General features: G+C 42.4%; 1 protein-coding gene across 1 annotated transcript in view; it reads right to left on the reverse strand.

Moving 5' to 3' along the window:
* Nucleotides 1–4,635: 4,635 nt before the first annotated feature.
* Nucleotides 4,636–21,813, reverse strand: part of CD28 (CD28 molecule) — a 74,266-nt gene continuing 57,088 nt past the window's right edge. The window contains exons 3-5 of the mRNA XM_077274734.1: nucleotides 9,388–9,720; nucleotides 5,922–6,040; nucleotides 4,636–4,997 (exon numbers count right to left, since the gene is read on the reverse strand). Of these exons, the coding sequence (XP_077130849.1) occupies nucleotides 4,875–4,997; nucleotides 5,922–6,040; nucleotides 9,388–9,720 (575 nt within the window). The 3' untranslated portion in view covers nucleotides 4,636–4,874. The remainder of the gene's footprint in view (nucleotides 4,998–5,921; nucleotides 6,041–9,387; nucleotides 9,721–21,813) is intronic.

The raw sequence follows: 21,813 nt of genomic DNA on the forward strand, positions 1-21,813 counted from the left end.
CAGTCAGCTTCTTTAGCAATTACCTTTTGTGGCTTACCCTCCTTGTGGAGTGTGTCAGTGACTGCCTTCTGGACATCTGTGAAGTCAGCAGTCTTCCCCATGATTGTGGAGCCTACAGAAACAGACTAAGTGTCATGCCCGTGGACACTACATCCACAGCCGCTCCGTCCTCTGATACTTACCTGTCCGCTCCAGCACCTCGGTGTCTTGCTGGTCGGGGGTCGCAGCTTGTCACTCCCGCGCTGTCGGTCTCACGACCAGTGGCAGTTCTGCGCAGGCATCTTAGGCCACGGCGGCACACTCTGCCAGCTTCTTAAGCTGTGCAACATCTGACCAGGAAGTCTTCTCTGCTCCAATCAGGATTCTTCTCCAGCTATATCAGGCCGCCCTCCCTTAGTGGAGGTGCCTGATTATTGTTTGTTTACCCGCTCTGTGTGCTGATGCTAGGCCTTCTCTGCTCTACCTATCTGTCCTGTTGTATTTCCTATCCCTACTGCAGCTCCCTGCAGCCTCTGGTTCCCCTTGTTTCTGGGTTCCCTGCCTCCTACTCCGTCCAGAACCCCCTCGGCTCCTGGGTTCCACTCTTAAGTCCCTGTTTTTCTCCTGGTTCCTAGTCCTCCCTTCTCGGATTCCCTACTCCTGCATCTCTGAACCTGTTCAGCCCTCTTGGGACCCTGTCTCCCTACCACCTACTGACGGCTGTCCTGTCTGCTATACCCGTGTTAGTCCTGTGCTTCCCTGTGAGCCAGCCCTCTTGGTACCAGCCGTCTCGGTGTCTGACTCCTCCAGGACTGCCCCTAACGATCCCTGTATAGTGGTCGGGTTCACTTGGTTCGTTCACCCGGGGAGGTTCAGCACCGCGACCCAGAGGGTCCACTCTTGGAAACTCGTCTCTCCTAGGCGTCACCTTTTTAAATGCTTAGGAAGCCTTTGGAGGTGTTTCTTGCTAATTATTCTAATTTACTGAGATAATGTCTTTTGGCTTTTCATTGCCTGTAAGCCATAATCATCAACATTAACAGAAATAAACACTAGAAATAGATCACTCTGTTTGTAATGACTTCATATAATATGTGAATTTCACTTTTTGTATTGAAGAACTGAAATAAATTAACTTATTGGTGATATTATAATCTGTGAGAAGCATCTGTAGTCATCCATAAATTATAATGCACCCCATAATCATCCATGAAGCATAAAGCACCTCATAGTAATCATAAAGTGTAATGCACAGCCTATAGTCCTCTATAAAGTATAATGCAGAGTCCATAGTCATCTATAAAATACTAGATGGTGGCCCGATTCTAATGCATCGTGTATTCTAGAATGCACAGCCACGTAGTATATAACACAGCCCACGTAGTATATAGCACAGCCACATAGTATATAACACAGCCCACGTAGTATATTACATAGCCACGTAGTATATAGCATAGCTACGTAGTATATTGCACAGCCATGTAGTATATAGCACAGCCTACGCAGTACATAACACAGCCCACGCAGTATATAACACAGCCACATAGTATATTGCACAGCCCACGCAGTATATAACACAGCCATGTAGTATATAGCACAGCCCATGCAGTATATAACACAGCCCACGCAGTATATAACATAGCCCATGCAGTATATAGCACAGCCCATGCAGTATATAGCACAGCCCACGTAGTATATAGCACAGCCCACGCAGTATATAGCACAGCCCACGCAGTATATAACACAGCCCATGCAGTATATAACACAGGCCACGTAGTATATAGCAATGTGGACAACATATCCCTGTTAAAAAAAACAATTATAATAAAAAATAGTTATATACTCACCTTCCAGCGGCCCCGGATCCAGCCGAGGCTTTTACCGATGCTCCTCGCGACGCTCCTTTCCCAGTAATGCCTAGCGGCAATAACCCGTGATCATGTAGCGGTCTCGAGAGACCGCCACGTGATCTCGGGGCATTGCCGCAATGCATTCTTGGGACCGGAGCGCGAAGAGCGGGAAAGGCTGCGGCGGACTTCGGAAGGTGAGAATATAATGTTTTTTGTTTTTTTTAATTATTTTTAACATTCTATGTTTTTACTATTGATACTGCATAGGCAGCATCAATAGTAGAAAGTGAAGCAGTGTTTACTCCTGCCCTAATATCGCTGATTGGTCACGGCCGGCCGCGACCAATCAGCGACCCAGGGTTTCCGTTACAGACAGATGGAAGTTAGAAACAAACAGAAGTACCCCTTAGGCAATTATATGTATAGATAATGCAACCCCATAGTCATCCATAAAGTATAAAGCATGCCAATGTAATCATAAAGTGTAATGCACAGCCAATAGTCACCCATAAAGTATAATGCAGAGTCCATAGTCATCCACAAAGTATAATGCACAGCCCATAGTCATTCATAAAGTATAATGCAACTTCATAAAGTATAATGCACCACCCATAGTCATCCATAAAGTACAATGCACCCCATAGTCATCCATGAAGTATAATACATAGCCCATAGTCATCCATAAAGTATAACGCAGACCATAGTCATCCATAAAGTATAATGCAGACCATATCTCTTCCTCTCTGCTGTACTCTGTTTGATGGGCGTGACTGCCGATGTCATGCTTATTCGCAGCCTGCTCCCCACTGCCTAACTGCGGAAGCTGGCTGTCAATCAGCATGATGTCAGCAGTTACACCCCATCGAAAGATCAGCCCAGAAAAGAAAGAACTTCTTTGTTGACATGCAGCAGCTAAAATGCCTGCAGGAGTGGCCAGTGACCGCTTTAAGCCAGCAACAGATAAAATTGGCAGATAATTACCCACTACCTGCCTGTTAGTTTTATGGCTCATAGTAAAAAAAATAATATAGCCCTGGACAATTCCATTAAAGACTAAAGTAAAGATTTTTTTTTTTATTGTCACAACACATGTTGCTGTCGGTAGACACAGCAATACATACACACATAATCAGAAATACACTTTAGATGACAAATATACAAACACATTATTCACATATTGCACTCACATACATTACTGTATATCCACACATTATACATTCATTATACAGATATGCATACCCATTACAAACGCGCAATAAACCATCGCTATGTACACGCTGTAGACAGTGCTTCATTAGTCAGAGTCACAAGATCTCGCAATGACTAAATTTAAATCATGCAATTTTTTAATGGCTCATGAATTATTATATAAAGTTGTAAATGACAACTAACAATTTCAGTATTTTTAAGATAATGATGAGACCATGTCTATAAGGAATAGATAAATGGGAATTTTTGAGACAAATATTTTTTTTTCTTTGCAACTATTTCAGTCCTATTAAACAATAATCTTGATTTAATACATTGTAAACAAAGTAAAGCAAAAGTAAAAAAAATAATAGTATATCATTTATGTCACATTTACTCAACAACAAATGATAAATAATGGCTATAAGGCTTTGCTGTCAATAACACCCTGGCTTCTGATAATGGCAGAAGAATATGTAATATATACTTTATCGCTTGAACCCCCTTGGCTTCTAGTTGGGTGTGTGTCCGTAAGAGGTTCTCAGCTTATTGATAGCAGCAATAGTGCTGCGCTATTCTTTACATCAGAATTCGAGACGGCCACTGTCACACTTGCATATTTTAACCCCTTAAGGGGAATTTGTCACCAGATTTTTGCCACCTAATTTGAAAACAGCATAGTGTAGAGAAAGAGACCCTTATCCCAGAGATGTATCACTTACCGAGCTGCTTGCTGCAGTTTTGATAGCATCAGTGATTTATTAGAAGGAAAGTATCACTAAAGGACTAGTAAACCTGCTGCCGTGTATTCTTCCATACTCATGAGCTCTATATAACTCCTCTCCCACCATTGATTGGAAGTTTTCTGCCTATGCACAGCCTACTGAAAAAGCTACCAGTCAGTGATGTGATCAGGGATACACAGAGCTCAGCATTCAGAGAATTAGTAGATCTGAAGCAGATAAAACTGTTATATTATTTAAAAAAACAAACAAACATCCTAGTAAATGATACATCACTGGAATCAGGATCTTTACCATACATCATGCTCCTCTTAGATGTGGTACCAAAAACCTGGTGACAGATACCCTCTGCATTTTTGCCATTTTTTTTATTATTCTGCAGACACAGATGTTTGAGGACTTATTTTTTTCTTGACGAGTTGGAGGTTTGAATGACGCCATTCATTTTATCATATAACGTAAGAATAATTGGCAAAAAATTCCAAGTGCGGTGACATGGTGAAAAAACTCAATTCCACCATTGTTTTTTGAGTTTTATTTTTACTGGGTTTATTGTACACTAATAGTGACCCGATAACATGATTCTTTAGCTCTATATGATTACAGAGATATGAAGCATGAATAGTTTTTCCCTATTTTATTGGTTGACAAATTCTGAACTGAACAAAAATAATTTGGCTTGTGACACCATATATCAAGACTCATAACTTTTTTATTTTTCCATAAATTGAGCTGTGTGAAGGCTTGTTCTTTCCATGGTGAGATTGTGCTTCTATAGCTCCAAATTACGTTTTTTTTATCACGTTGCTGCAGAGACCTAAAAGCTGAAATTCTGTCATTTTATTTATTATTTCCTCTTTACAACGTTTACTGATCGGGTTAATTAATTTTATTTAGATTTATTTTGATAGATAGGGCTTTTATGGATGCTGCGATACCAAATATATCATTTTTAATGTTAATGCAAACAAGACAGTTTTTTTTAAATGAATATTGAAATTAATGAAAAAAACATTAGTATGATGATTCAGGCATATACGTATACTGCTGTTTTGCTGTTGTGACAGTCCTGGTAAAACAGACAGATGGAATATCTGCCCAGCATATGCAATAATCAGCGAGTACAAGGATGAATAGGATTGGCAGCGTAAGGCATATAAGGCTTATTGTTTTTTGGCCGTCGCGGGACAACATTAATATATTCACTCTGTTGAATTCGAGTTCTTCTTCTTTTTCTCTGCAAAAAAAATAACAAAGTTGTTATTTTAATTTACAAGTGAACACAATGTGCAGTTTTTAAAGAGAATCTTAGCTACAATGGTCTCCACTTCTCCTAAAGGGAATCTGTCAGTAGATTCAACCCTTAACCGTCTACATGGGCATGGGCATGTAGGTCATAGGATGCTGAATAAAATGATACCTTTATATTTGCAACTATAGCTGTTAAGATCTATAGGCTGGACAATGATCTACATGAGAATCTGCCTCCAGAGCTTATTTTCAATGAAAGGGGGCATTACCAGTGTGAGACATGTAATGACTGACAGTCTTCTCTCCTCATATACTTGTCTCACACTGGTTACACTCCTTTCATTTTAAAAAATCTCTGAAGGCAGGTTCACAGAGAGATCTATGTCCGACCCATAGATCATAACAGCTCATTTACATATTAAGGAAAATGTGATTATCTGTGGAACAAGACACTGCATCTCAGATATCAGGGTATCATTTTATTCGGATGCTTATGACTGACATGCTGCTGCTGTTTGACTTCTTCCATATGTCAGTGAAGTCTGAAGGAAGTGAGAGCACAGCGGCCCATTAGCAGCTGCTAATTGGCTGTAGAGCTTCCATAACATAATGTTATGCAAGACCCGGTAGATCAGGCGCATCCTCATCACTGGAACTGCACCGACACCAGATGTGAGCATAGGCATTTTTTATTTTATACAGGGAAATTTAGTGATTGAAAAGTTGTCAGAATACTGGACAACCCCTTTAAGAATTGTATAATGTGATTATCAGCATCCTGTATAAATAGAAGGATTTGGCATCATTAGATGTCCCTGTTGAAGTGGCAACACACTGCTACAATACCTTTTTTCTTTGCACATAATTCACACAGTGATCAAATAAATAAAATTATACTTAATTGCCTTACCAAAATATATATAAATGATGTAGTGATTATAAGACTGTATGCGACAATACATCCCAGTATGAGCAAAACACTTAGGTGCGGTTTCTGAATTTCTATTCCATCCTCGTGCACTTTTTGTCCTGAAAAAGTGAAAAGCAGAATAAACTGATGAGTGTTAGCCTGGAATCATACATGTAGGTTTACACCCAAACAGAAAAAAGCATATGATGTTGTGATTGACTTGTATCCATTCCTGGCTTGGCCCTTATTATTGCATAAAAAAACTGGCACAAAAGCTGCATGGATAATTCCAATCTTACTATAAAAATGTATCAAGTGTAAAGATATAGACCTCCCTTCTTCAAGGTTATTTCACCACAATTCTGCCGTGAATCACTTTAAAAAATCATACATTTTTGTACAGCACAGAATTGAGCAAAAACGTTGTGATTTTTGGTGTTTTCACAACAGTTTCACCCACCTACTTCGAAATGAGCAGAGCTGGGGCGGGACCATGGCACGACGGGGGCATGGCACAAAAACTTATAAAATTCAAGATAAGCTTGATATACCTTATGGAAGAATTCTTACTTCAGTTCTTTACTGGAGTAAGATGCTGCCTAAAAAATCAGGAGCGTATGACTCCAACACAATCTCGTTATCAAAAACGCCATAAATATATCTTTGAAAAGTCAGGGCCATAATGTATATTAACCCCTTTCCGACATTTATGCCGATGTCGGACTCCTTCCCTTTGATGTGGGCTCCGGCGGTGAGCCCACATCTTTCCAGGGACATGTCAGCTGTTTTGACTAGCTAACATGTGCCCGCAATAGTCGCGGGTGGATTTGTGATCCACCCACAGCTATTAACCAGTTATATGCCACTGTCAAACTCTGATAGCTGCATTTAAATCGCGCTTCCGGCAATCGCACTGGAAATAAGCACACCGGTGACCCCCGTCACGTGATCGCAGGTCACCGGTGTGTTGGCATGACAACCTGAGGTGTCCTGGAGATCTCTATGGTTGTCAGTGCTGGTTTGCTGGGAGCACCACCCAGTGGTCAGCGCTCATAGCAAGTGAGTAATTTTGCTATATAGAGGCAATCTGACCATCGCCTCTATGTAGCAGAGCCAATAGGGTTGTGGCAGCTTCTAGTCTCCCATGGAGACTATTGAAGAATTCCAAAAGGGAAAAAAAATGTTTTTAAAAATATAAAAAAGATAAAACTTTAAATCACCCCCCTTTTGCCCCATTCAAAATAAAACAATAAAAATAAAATCAAACCTACACATATTTGGTATCGCCGCGTTCAGAATCGGCCGATCTATCAAAAAAAGGATTAATCTGATAGCCAAATGGCGTAGCGAGAAAAAAGTCAAAACACCAGAATTATGTTTTTTGGGTTTTTTTAACAAAGTTTGGAATTTTTAGATAACAAAGAACCTAGACATGTTTGGTGTCTATGAACTTGTAATGACCTGGAGAATCATAATTGCAGGTCAGTTTTAGCATCTAGCGAATCTAGTAATTAAAACAAACAAAAAACAAGTGTCGGATTGCACTTTTTTGGCAATTTCACTGCACTTGGAATTTATTTTTTACCGTTTTCTAGTACACAACATGGTAAAACCAATGGTGTAGTTCAAAAGTACAACTCGTCCCACAAAAAACAAGCCCTCACTTGGCCATATTGATGGAAAAATAAAAAAGTTATGGCACTAGGAAGACGGGGAGTGAAAAAGGAAAATGCAAAACCGAAAAAAAGCTTCGGGGGTTAAGGGGTTAAATGGATCTTCTCATGTGGTTTTTTCTCACCATTAGATCAGTGGGAAGTGAGTGCCAGCTATTGTTGAAGGTATGATATTCAGAGCCTGGTTATCAGATTCAGGTATACCATTACCTGGGAACTAGCCCTTGACATCTCAAGCTAAGCTCTGTGTGGTGTATATACTATATGGACATAAACAGCTGACTCCACTATACAAAGGAATGCTTGTTGAGGGCTCCTGATTTCTTTTCTAGACAGCTGCTGTCAGACTCCGTGGGCAGTGACTTATCTTGCAACGAATAAAATGAATGGCAGTCCGAATTTGTACATGTTGAATCTTTATCCTCCCTCCCATCATCTGTCAGGGGATAGATTAGAGGCCCCCATTTCTGTCCAAACTACTTTGTGAACAGGTGTATAATCCTCCTCTAACGAATTCTGAATGTGTTTTACATGTATTTGGCTATCTGTGCTCTACTAGTTCTTTGTTACCTATAGGAACCAATCACAGTACAGCTTTCATTTCACCAGTGATGTTAAATAAAGGAAAGTAAATAAAATAACCGAACGTTAATCACTGATTGATTGCTGTGGGAAAAAAACAGCTTCTTTTTCAGCCAATATAGATAAAGGCCAAGTTGCATTTATATTTTAATTCATAGGTAAACAATGAGACTGCTAGAATATCATGTATCTTCTGAGCATGTGCAACCTCTCATAAAAAGAACTACAGGATGTATCAATGAACAACCAAATAAGCAAAAGCCTCTGACACCAAAAAGGCAAAAGCCTTTTCCTGACGCCATATCCGTAGCAATGAGCACTTTTTGGAAAATTATTGCGTTTGACACCTGACCGCAATCAGATGTCCTCCGAGTGTGGTCCGATTTTTTTCACAGGTACGAATGCAATCTGTAAAACATGGATATCACTCGTACATTAAAATCAGATGTGCGAATGAGCCCCTAGGCTTTATTTAGACGTCTGTGTTGTGTTACAAAAGCAAACAAATTATACAAACGGCCTACAAAAAAAGTATTGACTGATGTGAAAAGCCCTATAGACTTTAATGGTTACATGTTCTATCTGTGAAAATCAAGCACAGAACATGAACGTGAAAACTGCTAATTCCTTTTATAAAAAAAGATAGCCAAACATTGCTGTAAAAGTACATGTGAAGCTGTTGTTTAGGATGATGGATTTTTGTGGCTTTTTTTCCTCATTTTCCGTTGTCTGCACTTCAGTAGGACAATATGAAAATGCATTACAAACTGTATTTTTGATGGATTTTTTTCACTCTTTTCGCTGCCTACCATTTTCTACAAACTCAACCGTCTGCCATTTTTCATACATTTTCCCATTGTCTTCATTACAGGTAAATAAAACTTGTGAGATAGAAATTAATAATGTAACGTAAAAAAAATGCAGAAAAAAAGTGTTATTTACAAGCTATAGAAAAACATCCATAAATGGCAATACAAGAGATGGGTTTGGGCAGGATGGGGGAACATATTTTCTGCTACAGAGCAATCGAAAATTTCAGATAATGCTGCATGGACTGCCAAAGAGACATCTAATTTATTATTGAGCATATGCCTCTTAATACATTTAGTACATGTTACTCAATTGTATGTCAGCTTTTAGACTGGGGTTTAAAATGCAAGTCTAAGTACATCTTTCCTTTTGGCTTTATTGGTACCATCCTCTGGACTTACCTTTCACATGAATGATAGTGCCTTCGTCATTTTCACAGATGTAAGGAGGGGGATACAGAACCTCCTTGTAAAAGAAGTAAATGTCCGTATCAGCCTCAGTAACATTTTGTAGCTGAATGGTAACATAATTTGCTGATGGAATTATCCTGCATTTATTGCAATGGGAGGGTAGCTGGGAGGCATTGAAAGATCCTTCACAAAATCTGATTGTTTTGTTAATTCCTCTGAACAATGACACCCGGAAATCTTTGTTTGTGTCATTTACAGTAAGGTAAAAGGTTAAACTGTTGTTGTGAGCAAAGATAGTGCATCTGTTTTTTATCGATGATGACTCTGAAAAAGAAGATGATAATGTTAGCAATCATTTTATCATTTAGCATTCAGAGCAGGTAGCTTGATTGACCTGGTGAGGCACATTTCCTGGTTTCTGAATGCGGTGAAACAGGCCCAACAATGAACTGTTTGGCTTTGACCAGGTTAATTTATGCTACGGTCCTGTATTTAATAAAATAATCCTTGGTCCTGCTGCAGGAAAGCCTGCAATTCTAGATTTTTTTTGCCAACGAGCAATTTGTGAGTTTCATTTTTTTATTGTAATTTGTCTAGTATCTGTAATGAAATGTCCTATAACCTTGTTATTGTGACATTGGGTAATCAGACATTCCAGGATCAGATACCAAGAGAGTAAGTAGCAAACTAAAGGGTAAAGACAAAGGTGAAGTCAAGTTATGGTTCAAGGTCAGAATACCAATAAGACGGCAGATCGAAACAAAAGGGCTAGGCAAATGGATGGTCAAAACGACATCCAAAGTCAGGCAGCAATAGATCAACCAGCAGAGTACAGAAATACAAGGCACACCACTGAGCAGATGCTACATCTGACAAGGAAACACAGATGTGACAGCTCAGCTAAGTAGCTGGGGAATCACCTGGAACAGGGAACACCTGAAAGAAGCTCAGCACCTTCCCAGACTCAGAATGGGTGGCTGAGCTGTCAGTCACCACATCCAAGACACACTGAGCGGAAAAATCATGACAGCTATAACTTTATGTTTAAACCAGTTTACTACTCATCATTGTTCTTTAATAAATCTACATACAATCTGGTAGTCCTAATAATAGAGAGTATTTTTACGTAAACTCTACTAATATAATGATATATCCGTGACACCACGGATGTCCTAGCACAGGTTGATGGCATCCTTGTGGACAAAGCAACCCTTCTCGTCACTGCTGACGTTGAAGGGCTGTATACTTGCATAGAACACTCTTGTGGGTTGGAGGCGGTTCGCTTCTTCCTCGGGACCTCCGATCTGGACGGCCCTTTACGTGGATTGATACTTGAGCTGCTGGACTTTGTTCTCACACACAATTTTTTCGTCTTTAAAGACGTTTTTTATTTACAGAAGCGTGGCACAGCCATGGGCGCGGCCTGTGCGCCTTCGTATGCTAATCTCTTCCTTGGTTATTGGGAGAGATTCCTTTTTGGCGACGAGGGCCCACCGGCCGCCTCCCATGTGCTGTGCTGGTATCGCTTCATTGATGACATTCTTTTTTTGTGGGATGGGACTGTCCAGCAGCTCCAGGACTTTATGGGTGCTGTGAATAACAACACTCTTAATATCAAACTTACGCACGTTTACAGTGAGGTTGCGGTCGACTTTCTGGACGTCCGTCTTGAGATCGACAACCATCGTCGTATCCAGGCGGATGTCTTCAGGAAGTCGACCTCTGTTAACGCACTGTTGCATGCCTCATCGGCACATGATCCGTCCACGGTTAGGGCCGTCCCGATCGGACAATTCCTGAGGATGCGGCGAATCTGCTCCTCTGAGTCAAAATTTGAGGCACAGGCCTCTGATCTCAGGGACCGATTTTTGGCTCGGGGGGTATAGCCGGCGATCCATAAAACATGGTTATGATCGCGCCAGAAAGACCCCACGTGAGACTCTACTGCATCCACGTGACCGGCAGATTGGCAGGGATGGGGCTGGCACCATTCGCTTTATTTCTACGTACAATCATGAGTGGAATGGGATGCGCTCCATCCTTGCTAAGCACTGGTCAGTTCTTGGGGCTGAGCCCTCCCTGGCGGCCTCCCTTGGCCCATACCCTCAGATGACCTCTAGGAGATGCAAAAATTTGAATGACCTGCTGGTGCATAGCCACTATGTCCCCAGTCCGAGTAACCCATTTAATTCGAGGGGCCCCACTTTGGGGTGTTTCCCGTGCGGGCACTGTCTTGCCTGCACCAATGTCCTGCGATGCTCCAGTTTCACTTCTACTGATGGAACGAGAGAATTTGACATCAGGGATCGGATCTCATGCAGCACAACTAATGTAATCTACTATGCGACATGCCCGTGTCCTATGATTTACATAGGCCTTACCACACGGGAGCTGAGAGTCCGTGTCCGTGAGCATGTCCGGGACATTGGTGCGGCCAAGACAGTGACCGACACGTCGGACCTTAAACCCATTCCACGACATTTTTTGCGGCACCATAAGTGCAATGCAAATCTATTAAAGGTGAGGGGTATTGATGCCTTGCACTTGGGTATTCGGGGTGGGGACAATAAAAAACTTCTAGCACAAAAAGAAACTAGGTGGATAGTTAGACTTGGTACTATGTCACCAGCGGGTCTGAATGAGGCTTTAAGCTTTGCTCCCTATTTATGAGTACTTAACGGCCACACTAAGCTGAATGTGCCTGCCCTCGTCAGATTGCAAATGCTAAGCAGCTTGAGGCTAGGCAAGGACCAACATGGGAGACTGGCTGGGAATCCCTGGTACCGTTTGCACTCCTTATTGTTTATTCCTTATTTGTGTGTGCCAAGGTGTCATCCTCTGCTTCCTTTTGTATTTAAATATATGACCCTTCCAGCCCTGGGCGTCCTTATCCCCTGTATGGTTCGGGATTTTTTGGTTTTAGCATTTGTTTTTATGTTTGTGTTTGTGATTTTAACCTCTGGTTTATTTACATTATTAGTGATAATAATTGATCCGAGGCCTTAAGGTTTGCCTTTTGAATATGTCCTTGGCTCCGTTCAAGTAACCAGCGTGGATACCATCCAAATCAGGGGAAAGTGGACTCATCAAGACATCTGCTTCAGAGAAAATGGGACAAACATTCTTACTATGGAGACTGTTATACTGAAGCGATGCACCTTTCCCACTATAATGTGAAGCCGATGTATAGAAAACGGCTTAGTTCCACTTTGTATATTTATTTATTTACCGGTTTTTATTATGAGCTGTATTTTTGATGGGTCCTCAATTGTCCTGTATTGGTAGTAGCTATGAGTAGTGGATGTGGAGGGAGTAGCTTTTATATCTATATTGTGCATCTTAGTATCTTCCCTCATCAGTGGCCGTGCGCATCGCACTGTGATTCGTCCTGTCCCTGTGTGGACCGGCGTCTCAGGGCTCGGTGTGTGCGCTCCGGGCATTTTTTTGCCCTGGGCATGCGCACCTGGTCTGACGCTGAGTTTCACTGCCGGGACCTGCCGGACACAGTGCGCATGTGCCGATGGTGCCACTGTGATTGGCTGCTGTGTACCATGTGACCGGGGCCAAGGGCTATTTTAAGGTCCTGTTAGGCAGTATATGGTTATCCCCCTGAGGAAGTGGCACTGGTGGCCACGAAACGTGCGTTGGGGACCATCACTCGACCGCCCCCTCCTACCTCTGTGTAGTGGTAAGTGCTAGCACCTTTTTCCACCACCATACTTAATGGCATTATTATAGAATCCCACTGTTTTGGGGTGACCTTGGTTGGATAGTGTAGGTGCTTTTCCTTATGCATACCATTACAAGGGTATTTACATCTGGGGGAGTGGGGGGATGGGCGCTTTTCCAGCAATCCTGGGACATTCATCCTGTGCTCTAGTCATTAAATAATGTAATGTTTTGATATATATTTTTGTACTATTTATGGCAATTAAAGTTTTGTATTATAAATCATTGCTCTGAATTTTTCTCCTTTTGGCATGGTTTGTTTTGAGCTGATTTGGTGAGGTCGGGGTCTTTTGGCATATTCACTGCCAGACCTCGTGCGCTCACAAAATGTATTTGGGAGTTTTGTATTCAATATTCTCTGTGTTTCTCACAGCTTTCTCATTTTTAGGCATGGATTTCCGTGCGCGTGACTGCACCTGGCGAGCACAGATTAATGATGTCTGTCTTGACAATGCTGACGGGGTGGTTGAGGGGTCCTCCAAGGAGTTGCAGGAGGTGGTACATCGTTTTAAGGAACTTTTACGTAAGAGGACTCGGACATGGTGGAACCACGAGTTCCTGGATATGTATATCCAGAAGGATCTTATCCCACGTGGGCTTCGTATCCAAGTGTTTCCGTCATTCCCTATCTTGGATGACAAGTTTAAAAATGATTGGGAGGAATTGACTAATACCTGCTCCAGGGGGTTCATGGTTCTACTAAAACGGTTGAACCATGAATCTCTGGAAGTAATTGAGAAGGAGATTGATGAGTTACAGGTGTGCCTGCAGAAGGACATGTCAAGTGACGCTCTAAACAAGCTAAATGAAGAAATTGATGCCGACTTGAAGAAGTGGGCCCATGACATTCAAACAACTAAAACAAAAAAAATTTAATCGTGATATTCTGGATAAACAGCAGTCTAGAGTATATAGATGGCGGAACCCATGGGGTCATTCTCGCCCAAGGTCGAGGAACATGTCTTAGGGCCCCTTCACACTGTGCAATCAAAGTCTGAACGAGCGTTCGATTTGTGACGTTTATCCGTCCTCGTTCCGAGGTTGCAAAGTGTGACATGGCGTTACGATTTGCGACGCAGCCCAGCATCGTACGATGTGAAAGAAAGAGCAGAACTTTCTTTCGTCGTAAATGTCCCGCTGTGGCGGTCGAAATCGTAGTATGTGACGGCGGTCATACGAGCTCGTAATGCGACTACGTGGGTTGGGCTTCCGCATACCTGTCTCCTGATTGGGCGTGACGTTTTAGCACGCCCATGCTGGTAATACGTCACGCTCGGAGTCGTAGGACTATGGCGGTGTGAAGGGTAGCGTACGATTGCGACGCGTGACGTTCACATCGCAACTACGTCAGAAAAAGCGTTAACATCGTAGAGTGTGACCGCTGGCTACGAGCTCGTACTGCGATGTCGAATATGACGCAAATGCGTCGTAATCGTAGCAGAATCGACCAGTGTGAAGGTACCCTTATTCCCGGTCGAGATCCACTTCAGCATTTTCTGGCAGATCCAACCATGAGGAAGACGCCAGGTCCAGCACTTCTCAGTCTGAACAGGTTCCAATGTCTGAGTCCGGCAATAAGAGGATGACTACCAGGCAACACACCAGGAATAAGGGAGCTGCGGGAGCTACGGCCCGGGGTGGCCGCCAGGGTGGACTCCAGGTATTGAACTTATCATCACATGCACTTACTGAGTCTCAGTTGGATGTTCTGAGTAGGGGTCTGACTTTCTCTCCAACAAATTCATTTGACTATTTTACAGCCCTAAAGGACCTGCATCTCTTTTCCCGCAAATTGATTTTGAGAAAACTGCATGGAAGGGATCCTACATCAGAATCCATGAGTGCAGTTGAAGCACAAGCACTTCGTGATTTGGAGGACCTATTGGAGGAACAGGAGTGTCCGAATGTAAGTAGTTTTCCGTCTTCTATCCTGCCCAGGTCCACAAGGTTCCCCCCCTTGTCCTTAAGCCCGGCAATTGAAGTATTCACTAGATTGGTTAGTGAGGATTTCAAAAAATTGTCTACTAGGCGAACTTACGATAATGTAACCGCTAAACAACGTCAGGCTATTGGGCAGCTTCAATCATTGCGGGATGTTGTATTTAGGCCTGCGGACAAGGGGGGGAACATTGTGGTCTGGCCAAGTGATAAATATGAGCGAGAGGCATTCCGCCAGCTCCGGAACTCTGACACCTACATTAGATTGTCCTCCAATCCGATGGTGATATATCTGCGGGAGTTAGAGCAGGTTCTATTTGGAGCTTTCGAGGGGGGTATTATCCCCAAAAAGGTCTTCGATGGTTTGATGGTCAGATCCCCCAGAACTCCTACCTTTTATTTGTTGCCCAAAGTCCACAAGGATGCCCTCAACCCCCCGGGACGTCCGATTGTGTCTGGGATTGGGGGTTTATGTGACCGTGTGTGTCAATTTATTGATTTCTATCTGAAGCCCCTAGTCCAGACATTACCTTCTTATATCCGTGACACCACGGATGTCCTAGCACGGGTTGATGGCATCCTTGTGGACAAAGCAACCCTTCTCATCACTGCTGACGTTGAAGGGCTGTATACTTGCATAGAACACTCTTGTGGGTTGGAGGCGGTTCGCTTCTTCCTCGGGACCTCCGATCTGGACGGCCCTTTACGTGGATTGATACTTGAGCTGCTGGACTTTGTTCTCACACACAATTTTTTCGTCTTTAAAGACGTTTTTTATTTACAGAAGCGTGGCACAGCCATGGGCGCGGCCTGTGCGCCTTCGTATGCTAATCTCTTCCTTGGTTATTGGGAGAGATTCCTTTTTGGCGACGAGGGCCCACCGGCCGCCTCCCATGTGCTGTGCTGGTATCGCTTCATTGATGACATTCTTTTTTTGTGGGATGGGACTGTCCAGCAGCTCCAGGACTTTATGGGTGCTGTGAATAACAACACTCTTAATATCAAACTTACGCACGTTTACAGTGAGGTTGCGGTCGACTTTCTGGACGTCCGTCTTGAGATCGACAACCATCGTCGTATCCAGGCGGATGTCTTCAGGAAGTCGACCTCTGTTAACGCACTGTTGCATGCCTCATCGGCACATGATCCGTCCACGGTTAGGGCCGTCCCGATCGGACAATTCCTGAGGATGCGGCGAATCTGCTCCTCTGAGTCAAAATTTGAGGCACAGGCCTCTGATCTCAGGGACCGATTTTTGGCTCGGGGGGTATAGCCGGCGATCCATAAAACATGGTTATGATCGCGCCAGAAAGACCCCACGTGAGACTCTACTGCATCCACGTGACCGGCAGATTGGCAGGGATGGGGCTGGCACCATTCGCTTTATTTCTACGTACAATCATGAGTGGAATGGGATGCGCTCCATCCTTGCTAAGCACTGGTCAGTTCTTGGGGCAGAGCCCTCCCTGGCGGCCTCCCTTGGCCCATACCCTCAGATGACCTCTAGGAGATGCAAAAATTTGAATGACCTGCTGGTGCATAGCCACTATGTCCCCAGTCCGAGTAACCCATTTAATTCGAGGGGCCCCACTTTGGGGTGTTTCCCGTGCGGGCACTGTCTTGCCTGCACCAATGTCCTGCGATGCTCCAGTTTCACTTCTACTGATGGAACGAGAGAATTTGACATCAGGGAACGGATCTCATGCAGCACAACTAATGTAATCTACTATGCGACATGCCCGTGTCCTATGATTTACATAGGCCTTACCACACGGGAGCTGAGAGTCCGTGTCCGTGAGCATGTCCGGGACATTGGTGCGGCCAAGACAGTGACCGACACGTCGGACCTTAAACCCATTCCACGACATTTTTTGCGGCACCATAAGTGCAATGCAAATCTATTAAAGGTGAGGGGTATTGATGCCTTGCACTTGGGTATTCGGGGTGGGGACAATAAAAAACTTCTAGCACAAAAAGAAACTAGGTGGATAGTTAGACTTGGTACTATGTCACCAGCGGGTCTGAATGAGGCTTTAAGCTTTGCTCCCTATTTATGAGTACTTAACGGCCACACTAAGCTGAATGTGCCTGCCCTCGTCAGATTGCAAATGCTAAGCAGCTTGAGGCTAGGCAAGGACCAACATGGGAGACTGGCTGGGAATCCCTGGTACCGTTTGCACTCCTTATTGTTTATTCCTTATTTGTGTGTGCCAAGGTGTCATCCTCTGCTTCCTTTTGTATTTAAATATATGACCCTTCCAGCCCTGGGCGTCCTTATCCCCTGTATGGTTCGGGATTTTTTGGTTTTAGCATTTGTTTTTATGTTTGTGTTTGTGATTTTAACCTCTGGTTTATTTACATTATTAGTGATAATAATTGATCCGAGGCCTTAAGGTTTGCCTTTTGAATATGTCCTTGGCTCCGTTCAAGTAACCAGCGTGGATACCATCCAAATCAGGGGAAAGTGGACTCATCAAGACATCTGCTTCAGAGAAAATGGGACAAACATTCTTACTATGGAGACTGTTATACTGAAGCGATGCACCTTTCCCACTATAATGTGAAGCCGATGTATAGAAAACGGCTTAGTTCCACTTTGTATATTTATTTATTTACCGGTTTTTATTATGAGCTGTATTTTTGATGGGTCCTCAATTGTCCTGTATTGGTAGTAGCTATGAGTAGTGGATGTGGAGGGAGTAGCTTTTATATCTATATTGTGCATCTTAGTATCTTCCCTCATCAGTGGCCGTGCGCATCGCACTGTGATTCGTCCTGTCCCTGTGTGGACCGGCGTCTCAGGGCTCGGTGTGTGCGCTCCGGGCATTTTTTTGCCCTGGGCATGCGCACCTGGTCTGACGCTGAGTTTCACTGCCGGGACCTGCCGGACACAGTGCGCATGTTCCGATGGTGCCACTGTGATTGGCTGCTGTGTACCATGTGACCGGGGCCAAGGGCTATTTTAAGGTCCTGTTAGGCAGTATATGGTTATCCCCCTGAGGAAGTGGCACTGGTGGCCACGAAACGTGCGTTGGGGACCATCGCTCGACCGCCCCCTCCTACCTCTGTGTAGTGGTAAGTGCTAGCACCTTTTTCCACCACCATACTTAATGGCATTATTATAGAATCCCACTGGTTTGGGGTGACCTTGGTTGGATAGTGTAGGTGCTTTTCCTTATGCATACCATTACAAGGGTATTTACATCTGGGGGAGTGGGGGGATGGGCGCTTTTCCAGCAATCCTGGGACATTCATCCTGTGCTCTAGTCATTAAATAATGTAATGTTTTGATATATATTTTTGTACTATTTATGGCAATTAAAGTTTTGTATTATAAATCATTGCTCTGAATTTTTCTCCTTTTGGCATGGTTTGTTTTGAGCTGATTTGGTGAGGTCGGGGTCTTTTGGCATATTCACTGCCAGACCTCGTGCGCTCACAAAATGTATTTGGGAGTTTTGTATTTAATATAATGATAGAGAATGTTTTTACATAAAATCTGGTTCTAATATAATCATAAAGAGTGGGGTTTTCTTTTCTTGCAACATTCTATTGTGGTTTATCTAAGCGGCCACAGTTTCACTACATCACGCGGAAGACCCCTCTGTTTATAAGAACATTTTACTTTCTCTTTTTTAAGAGTCCTCCCCAACAAAACACTCAGCTGTAGACCAGATTACTTCTTTTGCACAGAGCAGAGGTTAGGTAACGATATCAGGCCAACACACAGGAAGCTATGTGGAGTAAACAAAACCACAATACAAAGGTTTAAAAAAATTGTTTTGGCATACGATTCTACAGAGAAGTCATAAAGATGAAGCATCTTAACTTGTAATATGTTTATGTCTGTTTTTCTTCAATGAGGATGATGCAGTTGGCTACTCATGTCCAAAACGTTTACCAGTGAAAGAGCTGCTGATACTTTGGCCCATTTAGGTGAAGCTTAGAGCGGGCCCCCTTCCTCAGTGATGTCTACTTGGCCTTCTTTTAGATTTTCTGACAGACATGACCTATAATACTCTCCTGAGCTCACGACAATGGCCTAGTTTCTAGTGCTAACAGAATTCTGAATTTACTTTTTTATTAAAACAGCAGCTAAAGTACAAGATCAGTGAAAAGTGGTAAGATATCTACAATTTTATACACTATACAATTCTTCAGAATGCTCATGCATGCAGTTATAGAAGTAAAGACTTAAGTTGGTTTCATACAGCCATAGTAAGGGTGCATTTTAGTAATACCCATACCTCCCATAATTCCATTGGACCATAAGTTCCTTCAAGAAGGCCACGCACATTAGACTAACAGTGTCTCAACCTGCAAATTATGAAACGGTGGACAATGTATTGTGTATAAAATGTTCAGTTCACATTTGTTCAGCTAATGTCATGGGGATAAAATCTAAGTATGTTGAAAATCAGTTTCTAAGAAAGAACGTTCTATTAGCAGTGTTTTGCAGTGCCATACTTCTTTCTGCCCAGCCATCAGAACACTTCAGTTTGGATAGCCACATATGTGTACAGTCGTGGCCAAAAGTGTTGGCACCCTTAAAATTTCTCCAGAAAATGAAGTATCTCTCCCAGAAAATTACTGCAATCACACATTTTGTTTTTTACATGTTTATTTCCTTTGTGTGTATTGGAACAACAAATTGTGTGTAAACAACTTTGAATGATCATCACATGCTTGGAACAAACTCTCCTATGGCAAGTAATAGGAGTGGGCAATATGAAATCACAGCTGAAACCAGGTTAAAAGGGGAGAAGTTGATTCAATTCTTGCATTGTGTGTCTGTGTGTGCCACACTAAGCATGGAGAACAGAAAGAGGAGCAGAAAACTGTCTGAGGACTTGAGAACCAAAATTGTTGAAAAATATCAACAATCTCAAGGTTACAAGTCCATCTCCAGAGATATTGTTGTTCCTTTGTCCATGGACCGCAACATAATCAAGAAATGTACAACCCATGGAACTGTAGCTACTTAAAATATTAAGTTGAGGGTGTCAACAATTTCCTGCCCATTTTTGAGGTTCTGTGAGACCTTATTTCCAATTTGCCCTTTTTTCACAGTTTTTTTTATGTTGTTCCAAAACACACAAAAGAAAGAAACATGTGCATAGAAAAATTTGCAATTGCAATAATTTTCCGGGAGAAATATTTAATTTTCTGCATCAATTTCAAGGGTGCCAAAACTTACGGCCATGACTGTATGGGAAATTCATTAGCAATAGGTAATGGTCAACAGCTATTGAATGTGCATGATCATCTTTAGTTGAAGGTCCTGAAAATCAGAGGTTAAAGGTTTGATAATGGCAGAAGTAGGTGCTTCAAATATACTGTATATTAAAATATATCAACTGCAGCTGATATCAACTGCAGATTACATTATCTGAAAATCAGGTGATTTAGTATCAACATTTTTATCCCACTTAATTTAATCCACGTTGACTACTCACGCTTAAATGCAGCAGAAAATATAGCTTTAGGCACAATATCATTTTCTTCCTCAAACTGCTGATCAACAAAAAAAAACACATTTAATGTGTTAAACCTGAGATTTCTCAAAATAGTCCCTTTTTACTCTTGACAGCTTTGCACATTTTTGGTATTTTCTCAATCAGCTTCGTCAGATAGTCACTAAGATTGGCTTTCCAACAGTCTTGAAGAAGTTTCTAGTCTTGCTGAACACTTATTGGCTGCATTGCCTTTACTCTGCAGTCTTCGGATCCGAAACCATCTCAATTGACATGAGATCAGGTGATTACAGAGACCATGTCATCTGAAACAGCACTCCTCTCCTTTTTGGTTACTTATCCCTTATATAACATGGAGGTTGGTTGTGGGTCATTGTCCGGGTACAACATAAATCGAAACCAAATGGAACGGCATGTTGTTTCAGGATGCTGTCATAGTCATGCTGAATAAGTGTGCCTTGAATTTTAAATAAATCAACATCAGTGTCACCAGCAAAGCATCCCCACAACATCACACCCTTGTCATGCTTCACAGTGGGCCCACATATGTGCAGTAGATACCATCTGCTCACCTTTTCTGCATCTTACAAAGACATGGCAGTTGGCATAACAAATATCAGATTTTTGCTCATCAGACCGCAGAGCAGATTTCCAATGATCTATTGGATCTATTGTCCAGTCTTTGTGTTGCTTGGCCCAAACATTTCTCTTCTGTTTGTTTGCAGTCCTTAGTGGTGGCTTCTTTGCAGAAATACAACCATAAAGACCTGCTGTTGCAGTCTCCTCTGGACAGTTGATGTTGAGAATTGTCTGCTACTTATTACCTGTGCATCAATCATGAGGGCTACTATATGATGTGCTGTCAATTTGCAGTTTCTGAGGATGGTAACTCTGATGAACTTATCCTCTGCAGTGGAGGTAATCCATGGTCTTTCTTTCATGGAGCAGTCTTTATGAAAGCCAGTTTTATCATGACGTTTTATGATTTTCCTAACTGAACATGAGGGTATCTTCAAGGTTCAAGCAGTTTTCTAGAATGACTGAACTTTATTTTTTAAAGTAATTATACTCTGCTTTTTTATTTATTGAGCTGAGTTTTTCTTGCTATATTCTTACTTACAGCAGTTATGGAATGGGGCTTAGCATTCTATAAAACTATGTATCAACACTGACTCTGAAAAACACACCTGATGGTCGCAAATCCTTTCAAAAGGCCAGTGATTTCACAAATGAACTCTTGTGGAGGCAAATCTGTTCATTGGAAGCCATTCTGTGT

Source organism: Ranitomeya variabilis, chromosome 7, assembly GCF_051348905.1.
Source record: "Ranitomeya variabilis isolate aRanVar5 chromosome 7, aRanVar5.hap1, whole genome shotgun sequence".
Taxonomy (NCBI): Eukaryota; Metazoa; Chordata; class Amphibia; order Anura; family Dendrobatidae; genus Ranitomeya; species Ranitomeya variabilis.